Genomic DNA, 10,198 nt, shown 5'->3' with positions numbered 1-10,198 from the left:
ACTCTAAACCCTGAGAGATTCAGTTTGTGTCTCGCGCGTGGAGGCTTCTCCCGCAGACACGTTTGGGCGCCGTATCTTTTGTACACTTGTCAAAGAGCCTCTCGTTCAGCGCAGACTCTCTCACTTCAGTAGGGATAGCAGGGATTCCAGCATCAACAGATGGTGTCTGATTTGTCTTGCACCTCTCGACGGCCTTCTTCACTCAGCCCAATGCGTTCGTCTTTGTACGCTAGTTTGTGGGGGCGGAAGTTCGGCGCATGATTTGAAGCGAAGTCGAGGGCCTAAATACAAAGTTCATAAACCAAAGACTCGAAGGTCGCGTGCACGGGCGACTGCAGTGCAACTATTCGTGCTCCCGTGTCTTTCTAGAATGCGAGGGTGTAGCGTGGAGGGGAGCTTCTAAGGAACCATGGGCGAAGACTTTGCGTGTTTTTTGCCGAGACTTTTCACAGTCGTTCCTTCTCGCGCCTGGATGCGCGAGGCGCCGGTTCACTTGGGAAACCGCTCCAGGTTTTGCGTGTATGAATGAATATATCTGTATATTCGCATGCTCCATTCACAGGCTACGGGTCAGAGTCTGCAGTTCACCTGTACATATGCGGAAAGACAGACGTGTGCAAGATTAGTGCCAGGGCAACCTCGGTGTGGCATTGTAGGTTCAGAGGCCCTCAAGAGGTATACTCGCTAGCATCCATTTCTAGGGCCCGTAGTGCTTTTCTTAACGCGCCTATGTTCGCGGCTCTTCAGTTCTAGCGACGGGCGCAGTGGCAGTTTTGCGCAGCGAGTAGGGGTATGTCCGCAGCGTGTATGGCACGCACAGCAGCTGAAAAGTCCAAGTCCCTTCTGCACTTTCAGTGGCATCGAGTACCTCTCGGCGCACCCCGGCCCCCCAGACGTCGGCTGTATCTGGGGGTAGGCGATTCTTGCCTTGGCCGGTATGACTGTGCGGCCGCTGCCCTTTTGCCACTCTTGCTTGATCCGACGCATCCGGGAGCCCTTTCTTTCCACATCGACAGTGTTCAAAGCGTCGACAGTGCAGTCAGTCTCCGATGCGTCACTCTCACGTGGTAGAGGGGCTGCGTCGCTGTTCACAGGATACTCAGGAGATACTGCCGCTCGGACGGAGTTCCCGAAGTGATGGATCGCGCCAAGGAGCTCCAGCAGTTGCAAACCATAGGCCACCTCCCAGATAATGGGTGTCTCGCGAGACCCCACTGTCTGTGACGCAAAAAACACCTTTGGTGAACCATGCTGTGGTGATGTGAGCAACAACGCTTCGGTGTCGGAGTATCCCCCCACCGTGGTAATTATCCGGGCTCCTGACACGATCGAAGACGACAGAAGTTCGGAAAGACTCCAGTCTTCATGCGACAAAGGACAGCCCTCTGGGGGTCTCCTGTACGTGTGGCTGGTTGACGAGGGCGAACCCTGTATGCGGAACTGGATTTAGAGGTAGATGCACTCCTGCAGTGCTCCCAGCCTGTTCTTGCTGCATCTGTGGACATGTGGCAGGCAGTTCTCCTCGCAGAAACGTCACAGCTGACAGAGGGAGGAGAAGCTTCCGTCCTGCGGCAGATTTACGGTTGTCTGCGTTATCCGATTCTCTTTTTGCGCGTTGCCAGAGTTCTCTCAGGTCTGCCGACACACACGCGGGAGTGCGCGGTATCCCGAACGACATGGCAAAGGGCAGAACGCATTGTGCAACCATGTGTGTGTGCTGTAACGTGATAGTTGGGAAGCCTGAGCAGAATTGATCGCTTGTAGAGCTGCTGTGCCGCGGCGCGTCCCCGCCTCGCTCGCAGCCCTGTCATTCGAGTCTCGCGCGACTGTTAGTCACCCCCGATATGTGAGCGAACCAGCCAGCGACAGGTGGACTAACTGACGTCCGCGCGCTGCGGATTCAACTCTGCTCAGAGCGCACACAAACTGCTCCTAAAATTCCTCTTGGGGCCCAATTAGAACTGGCATCTAGCTCCGTAGGCAGCTTCTTCCGCGGAGAATTGCACACGGCGAACGGTCCCGACGAACTCCACAGAAACAGCGACTGCGCACGTTCGGGTCTGCCGCCGCACATGCAACGGGTACCGTCTCTGCATTAAACGCTTCGGCGGATCCGGATACAGGGTGCCTCTGTTCTTTTGGACGTGCTTGTCGTTCAGCGCATTTTTCTTCTCGTGCTATAGCGTGCGAGTCTCTTTATTGAGGCAGATCTCGAGACGTCTTATCCAGAGCTTCACCTGCGGGTGCTAGTTTTGTCATCTGTAACATTTCGTCGTACCGCGGCAAACGGGCGACACTGGCGCCCGGTTTGACTTCGCTGACTGGTTGTTTCGCCCAGCGTCCAGGAGCTTGTCAAGTTCCCCTGCACCGGTTCCTTTGTTTGCTCCACGCCTCTCGTTTCGCACATTGAGTTCGCCAAATTTTCGGCTGTTTCTCCCCTGTGGACCGCAGTGTGTCAAACGGAGTTCCCCAACAGGCTGTGCCGGTCGCTTCCAGGCAGTCTTTGCGAACCCGTTGCTGCCTGGGCTTTTTCATCAGTGAGTGAGAGCACGGAATTCCTCTGTCTGGACTCGTGTTGAAAACCTGGGGCGGCAGAGCTAGGACGGCGTGTGAGCTCAGTTTCGCTACCGGTCGGAACAGCTGAACCCCCTAGGTAACGCGGAAGACGCACTCGGTCTTTCCTCGCGTCATATTCTAGACTGTCTCTCCTCTCGCGTCGTCTTTTCAAACCATGGCGGCGAAAGCGGATTCTGATTCGAAGACCGCCGCGGCGCTGATCCGCGCGGGGTCGAAGATTGAAGGCGTCGGTGCGCCAGGCAAAGACTTCTTCGTCTGGAGCACGCAGGGACCGGCGGTCAAAAAAGACCCCGATCTTCTCTTCAGTCTCTGCCAGGTTCTCCCGGGCAGCACAGAACAGACGCTGAAGCTTAAGCAGGTCGAACCCGCGGGAGACGAACAGGTACGTGTGCGCGCGGAACTTCCCCAGCTTAAACTCCCACCCCGATATCGAGCTGCACGCAGCTGCTCGCGACCTTTGTGTGTTGCCCTGTGTTCCTTAGTGCGGCTCGCCGTACTGGTTTCTGCATTCAGTCTGCTTCTCTGCGGAGTTTCCTCGCGGAGGCTTTCTCGGCGCCACGACCCATTTGCTTTCCTCCCCCACCCCTCCGTCTTTGGAATCGTTGTGCGCCTTCAGGAACTGAGTGTTCCGGCTAAGGACGTCTGGCAGGCGAACCGCGGCATCGACCCCCTCACCTACGGAGACATTGGCAGTCTCCCGCACACGAACATGCCGTGCGTGTTGGATTTCTTGGCGAAGCGGTATGCGCAGAACGTGATTTACACGACAGCGGAGCCGCTGGTGGTCGCGGTCAACCCGTTCCACGACCTGAAGAATGCAGGAGCCGATGCGATTACGCTCTACCGCGACGCCCCCGACGTGGACAAGCTCCCTCCGCACGTCTTCTACGCGAGTCGGCGCGCGATCACGAATCTGCATCAGTTGAAGAAGTCGCAGACGATCATTGTTAGTGGAGAGAGTGGCGCCGGAAAGACCGAGACGACCAAGATGGTCATGCGCTACCTCGCGACGAGTCGCAGCGGCAACTTGGACCAGAAGATCCAGACAGCCATCATGGCGGCGAATCCCGTGCTTGAGGCCTTTGGAAACGCAAAGACCGTGCGAAACAACAACAGCAGTCGCTTCGGGCGCTTCATGCTTCTCGACGTTGCCAAAGAGGGAGGCATCCAACACGGCAAGGTCGTCGCCTTCCTCCTCGAAAAAAGCAGAATCGTCAGTCAGGACAACGACGAACGAAGTTACCACATCTTCTACCAATTCGTTAAAGGCGCGCCTCCCTTCATGCGACAGAAGTACCTCCTCCAGCCGCTCGATAGCTACGCCTTCATCAACTCCCACTGCCTTGACGCCCCCGGTACGAAGAGCGTGAACATGTTAGCATCTACATTCATATATATATTTATGTACAGTCTCGTATGCTGTAGCGCAGGATGTGGAGATTGCCTGGCAGAATACCACACCGTGTGGCTTGTTACAAGGAAAGAAGAGGCGTGCCGCGAAGACGTTGGCGGACAGCTGTAGCGTCATCGAGACGGAAGCGAAGGAAACGAGAGACGAGAAAGGCAGCAGGCGAACGCATGCACGTCTTTAAATACAGTGTTGTCGGGGTTCGTTTATATCGTTTTCACATTGTCGCGTCGTGTGTCGTCGTGTCATACAGGCATCAACGACGAGGATGACTTTGAGCAGGTCGTCAAGTCGTTCGAGTCGATGAACCTGACGGAAGCCGAGACGTGCACAATCTGGTCTCTCGTGTCTGGCGTTCTTCTCTTGGGAAATGCCAAGCCAACTGGTGAGAACCCCGTCCCGGAAGGAGTGCGAGTCCTCAGATCCATCTCGTGCGAATAGGCGCGAAAAGGCCTCTTCTGGAGTCTGAAGAGGCCGTGGGCGCGGGTCGTGTGCTGGGAGCGTGTAGTATCGTAGCAGGGCGTGATTTCGAGAAAGTGAAGGCTTGACAGATTTGCAGTGCAGACGCTCCGCAAAACACAACGCGGAGAGATTAGCTGAGGCGTCTGCGGGGTACTCGCTCTCTCTCATGTCGGCCTGTCTGCTTCGCGCCTGCCTTTGGTTTCCAGGAAAGACAGAGGCTGGGGTTGAGAACGCAGCCTCATATGTGGGAGAGTCTGAGGTGGCGCTAAAGAACGCCTGCGGCCTCCTGTTTCTCGACTTCTCCAGCATTCTCCACGAGCTCACCGTCAAGACGACTTACGCAGGTCAGGAGCGTTTCGTTGTACTCTCGTGCGTCTTCAACGGGATGCGGTTGTTGTAGTCTCGAGTTTTCACGGGAGTGGAAATATGCGTGCGGTCACTGCGCGTAGGCATACAGGCGAGTCAAGGCGCTCTGCAACCGCAGCAGCGAACACATGCTATATATGTCGATTTGTTTTGAATACATGTATGTATGTACGCATGCTTGTGCCTGGTCAGCTCTCTCCTCGTGCATGTCATTTGGTTATGAATATATGTATATATACGTGTATGTCGGGTGATTGCGTCGAGGTCTCGCTCCGAGGTTTGCTTCTGGCCTTCCAGTATGTGCCTCTTTTAAGGGTCTTGGCGTTTCGTTTTCAGGAAACAACAAGGTTGAGAGCCGGTGGACTGCGACCGATTCGGAGATGCTGCGGGCGTCTCTGGCGAAGGGCATCTACGAACAGCTCTTCCTGTGGATTATCCGCAAGCTGAACGCACATATTGAGCCGAAGGGAGGAGCTTTCGACGTCTTCATGGGTACGTCTTCGCTTCCCTCGGCATTCATAGAAGCTCTGCAATTTGTCTTTTTCGTTTTCCTTTGAGTGAGAGTCTCGCTGATCGGTTGTTGACGCCTGAGAGGCCCCTGGCGGAAACGGAGGGACTATGTTTTCGGTTGCCGCGCGTGGAACTTTGCTTTTAGGTGTCTTGTTTTATTTGTCGTCGTCTTCTATGTTATCCGTGAAAAACGGCGTCGTGTGTGCTGTAATGAGCTTGATAAGTGTTGCTATTTTTTTGTATCTCTGCGCCTTCTGCTACGTGCACCGGATGCGATGCACGTACAAATGCTTGCCTTGCTGCCGGTGTGATTCGTATCCGCTATGATCAAATACCAATATGTGTGTGTATCGATGCGTGATGATTTTGTGACTTCCTTGCTGATCTAATTTTCGAGTGTGGTGGTCTGCGGTCGCGGTGTGTACTCAGGTCTGCTGGATATCTTCGGTTTTGAAGTCTTCCAGCACAACTCCCTCGAGCAGCTCTTCATTAACATCACGAACGAAGTCCTTCAGGTGCGCTGAGATATCGTTTTCGGTCCCTCGCGTCGTGACAATTGACCTTTTCATCGTGTGCATCCACCCTTCAGCCGCCTCTGCTGGAGGCTCTCTTCTGTCTGTCATAATGAAAGGCGTGTAGATTTCTCTATCGTATCCGTCTAAACCGCCGAACTTTGTTCTGCATACTCTTGCCAATCTGTAGGCGGTGTTCGTGTACGGGGTTAACTGTTTTATTCCGTGTAGGTACACAGCCGCTATGTGTCTAGGCCCGCGCATGCATGTGCCTCAGCGCGTTCACGTGCCCTCCTGTGGGGTCGCTTTGCAGTCAGATCGTTTTTGTCACACGTGTGCAGTTGCATCAGGTCGAACACACCTACAGGGGGATGGAGTCGAGTGTGTGTGCTGTGCGCGGATAGCCGTGCACTTTTTGTTTCAGCGTCAACAACGCTCGGCGTTCCAATCCTCTCTCTCCGCTGTGGCCGCGCTACCGAGCAAGACAGGGTGTCACTGTGATGGTCTTTGTTTCTGTTTGTGTTCAGAGGAATTTCACGGAGGTCGTGTTTGCAAAGGAACTCGAGCTCTACGCAAAGGAAGGCATCGGAGCGAAGAAGATCGAATACACCACCAACGAGAAGCTCATTGAAACGCTCATGGGAAAAGGTAAGTCTTTCCCAGCACCACCAGCGGCATGATCCGATCACATGCAGAGTTCTGTGTGCAGAAGCCCCCTCCGCGGTCGGGGAGGTACGATATACTTCGGTGTCGTTGCATGATCCAACTCAACTGCATATGGAGAGAGAGCGCATTGTATGTGGGCAGATGCCTATTCAGATTTTATTCATGATGTGTGCATCGCGTGCTTCTTCGGGAAGTAGACCGGACGCTTAGGTTTGTGTGTGAGATGCTTGCATGCAAGCGTGCACATCCCGCTGCATTCGTGTATGTGTCGTGCGTGGGAGCGTTGTTTCAACTTTCAAGTGTAAAGAGCAGGCGTATGTCTTTTCTTCGTCAGGCACTTCCATTTTGGCTGCCCTAGAGGACCAGTGCATTTCTCTGTCTGGCAACGACGAGAAGTTCTGCGGCGGCATGAGCAGCAAGCTGTCGGGAAACCCGTGCTTCGTCGCCTCCAAGAACACCAAGAGTCTCGACTTCACCATCGTGCACACGATTGGGCGCATCACTTACAACGCCAACGGCTTCTGCCTCAAGAACAAGGACGTTCTGCGGTCGGAGATCATCGAGGTCACGCGCGTAAGAAGCCATAGCCAGTCAGGTGCTTTTCCAGGAAAGCGCATTTTCCCTCGCCTTCCCAGACCGCCGCGTGCTTGCGGATACGGCCAGGATCATCGTGCACTCACGCATGTGTACATCTGCATGTACATGTTAACTCGTACCTACATTCAGAGCGCTTCCTGGTGCTTCCGTCCGAAGGATTTAGCTGGCATGCATCGTACTATGTTGGGTATCCGCTGCACCGCTGCGCAGGCGTCAGGCAACGAGGTGGTTCGCGGCCTGTTTGAGGGCGTGAAAGTCGAGAAGGGCAAGATGCCTAAGGGGCTTCTCATCGGCAGCCAGTTCTCGACGCAGCTGAAGGGCCTGATGGAGACGATTCAAAAAACAGAGTCGCACTTTATCCGATGCATCAAGCCAAACGACGACAAGGTCCCCCAGAAGTGGGTTAACAGCAAGGTCTTGATTCAGCTGCATGCGCTCTCGATTCTCGAGGCGCTCGAGCTCCGTCAGCTGGCCTTCTCGTACCGACGATCGTTTCAGGCAAGTGATATGCTCCCGCAGTGCAAAAGAGTGACCCGCGGACAGAACTGTGTGCACACAAAATTATGTTCTTCTAAATATAGACATTCATGCAGACAGGCTGGTAGGCGAGGAGATTCATGATGCGGACATATGCTGAAACTGGCTTTGAGAGGCGTTTGTGCACATGGAGCCGTTGTTTTTTTGTGTCTTTCCTTCCTCGTGGCTTCAGGAGTTTGTGGATCAGTTCCGCTTCATTAATTTGGAGGCGTCGAGCAAGGCGGGCAACGACGCGAAGGCAGTCTGCCTTGAGTTGCTCAAGAGCACCCAGTTAGCTGCAGGTACGTCATGGCTCCATCAAGTTCGACGTGGCGTGCATAAGTTACGTCATAGAGCCGTAATGGCAATTTGTGAATGTTTGTAAGCCGTCTCTCTTGGACGCACCAGACAACAGCAGTCGAATGTACGGCAGCGCAGTCTGCGCAGATTACGAGGCTGGATTTACTGTCACTGGGCAGTAAATCCAGCCTCGTAATCTAGATTTTCATCTAGTCCTGAAAGCCGACGTCGGCATCGACCTATCCGAACGGGCCAGCCAAGCTTAGTGCAGTCTGCAGTGTTGCGCTGACGCCAGACTTTCTTGCCGGCGCAAGGTGTGATGTTTCAACGCAGCCGGCATCTGCCTGAATTGTTCGTCATTCACTGCCGAAAGCTGCGGGCGCATGCCGAAGTGTCGTGACTAGCGGGGGTTTGGCGTTCCACAGGGCTTGTCGATTGCGCCTCTGTGTGGTGCTCAGATGAATACGCCTTGGGTCACACTATGGTCTTCTTGAAGCCGCAAGCAGCGAAGCTGCTCGTCCGCCTGCAGCGCGAGGCGCTCTCGGCCTGGGAACCGCTGGTTAGCGCACTCGAGGCGATTACTGTCTTCAAGCGATCCCGCAAGATCTTCGTCGATCGTGCGTTGCCCGCGACGCGTATCTGCGCAAATGTTCGCAGAAAGCTGGTTCAGGCAGGCATCAGCGTCTCTGCGTAGGGGTAGGAAAGTGCAGCTCTGGAAAACGGTTTTTTTTTTTCTCGCTCGAGCCGGCTGACCCGGAAGGAAGCCTGGTCGTTTCACGACCTCTCCTTCAGCAAGCCTCACTGTTGGGGTCTGACAGCACTGCGATGCTCAGGCCAGGGTACCCTGAGAAGGCTCAACGTGATGGCAGGTGCGGGTCGAAAGAAGCGATACGCGATCGCAACAGGATCTTTTTAGCGCTTACTCAGGCGGTGACCGTAAGCTATGCAGTGTTATTCGCGGCATTGAAAGGAGCGAGTGCGAGGTATTCTAAGGCACTCACCCTCGTTTCGCAGTTACTGGTTTCTGTTCATTGTGGTCGACTGGCGCCCCCGATTGTTCGTCTTTCGGACAGGTTTTTGGTGTTTTGTATATCTGTACACGAAAGTATTTCGCCGCCGTGCGTGTTGGAAGAGGATTCTCATGCAGTCTCTGGCTCGGCTGGGGTCACCTCGGTCCGCGTGAATATCCACTGGAACTCACGGCGGATGATAGGCACCTTCATGCAGCTGCAAACGGAGACATTCAGGAACGAATATTGACGTATTGGTGCCGAGCCGTCGCATCATTCGACTGGCACTGGAGCACCACTTACGCACGGATTGACCAAGTGATGAAGTCTGAGAGCCCGACAGGGGGATGTGCAAGTCAGGGCATTTCCAGCCCGGTACTCAGGCATGTGTGTCGGGAGCTCGGCGCAGCGTAAGCGTGTCAATTAACCACCCGCACGCTGCCCTCACTCAGGGTGTACCTGACCACAGGAGACGCCAGCCGATGAAGAGTAGCACAAGAGTAGAAATGCCGACGGTGAGGAAGCTCTGAGGCACCCGTTTTAGCAAGTGTGCTAGCGGCTGGGTGTGAGAACCCGTTCCCAAAAGCGCAGAATCGTTTCATTCCTCCAGCATCCTCTGCGCCGCACGGATTCGGCCAGACTCGCTCGATGCGCCTTCCCGCTATCTCCCCGGTTGAGTGGAATATTTCTTAGCTGCCACATTAACGCGCGGGCTGATATGAAAGTGGGATGGTAGTCGTGTAGTGGTGCTCCCAGACAGGATCTGTTGAAAAACCGCGTGAGGCAAGGCAGCAGCTGAGCCCGCCCCCGAGAGTCTCTCGACAGCCCTGAGACACATGGCTTCGCCTCGGATCTAGCTGAACGCATAAAGTGCTGCTGGTCAAGCAGCCGTGCACGAGAATGAACGCCCGCATCTCCGGCGTCGACGATCGAGAGCGACCGGGCCGTTTTGTCTCATGTTTCCTGTATATCCCTTTTCCCCCTCGCCCAATCACTTGACTTATTTGCCTGTTGAGCAAGCAGGAGCCCGGCTGCGCAATGGTCGTGTGTACACCCTCCAACCGCCGTCTCGGCGTCCTGTAAAAGCTACATCTGGCGCTGTTCAGCGGACCGTCTCCGTTTGCCTCTCTGCCGACTGTCTCCGTTCATCGTACAGTCCCGTCTCGTCTGCGCACATATCGCGCCACCAGGGATTGGCTTACCATAGGTCAGAACGACACAACACACACATGAATTTGCGTGATAAAAACGCAAACCGTGTGCGTGAAAGTCGT

At 54.8% G+C, this 10,198-nt stretch overlaps 1 protein-coding gene across 1 annotated transcript; it reads left to right on the top strand.

Moving 5' to 3' along the window:
- Positions 1–2,731: 2,731 nt before the first annotated feature.
- BESB_000970 (myosin D) lies at positions 2,732–8,608 on the top strand (the record flags this gene model as incomplete). The annotated part of the gene is made up of 11 exons (XM_029358852.1): positions 2,732–2,959; positions 3,194–3,932; positions 4,239–4,370; positions 4,654–4,791; positions 5,150–5,305; positions 5,753–5,838; positions 6,363–6,483; positions 6,836–7,074; positions 7,309–7,596; positions 7,808–7,916; positions 8,373–8,608. 11 exons carry the CDS (start codon positions 2,732–2,734, stop codon positions 8,606–8,608), a joined length of 2,472 nt encoding a protein of 823 aa, XP_029221764.1.
- Positions 8,609–10,198: the final 1,590 nt, after the last annotated feature.

The sequence above is a fragment of the Besnoitia besnoiti genome, chromosome I (genome assembly GCF_002563875.1).
Source record: "Besnoitia besnoiti strain Bb-Ger1 chromosome I, whole genome shotgun sequence".
Classification (NCBI taxonomy): Eukaryota; Apicomplexa; class Conoidasida; order Eucoccidiorida; family Sarcocystidae; genus Besnoitia; species Besnoitia besnoiti.
This window is presented reverse-complemented; position numbering and strand designations above follow the sequence as displayed.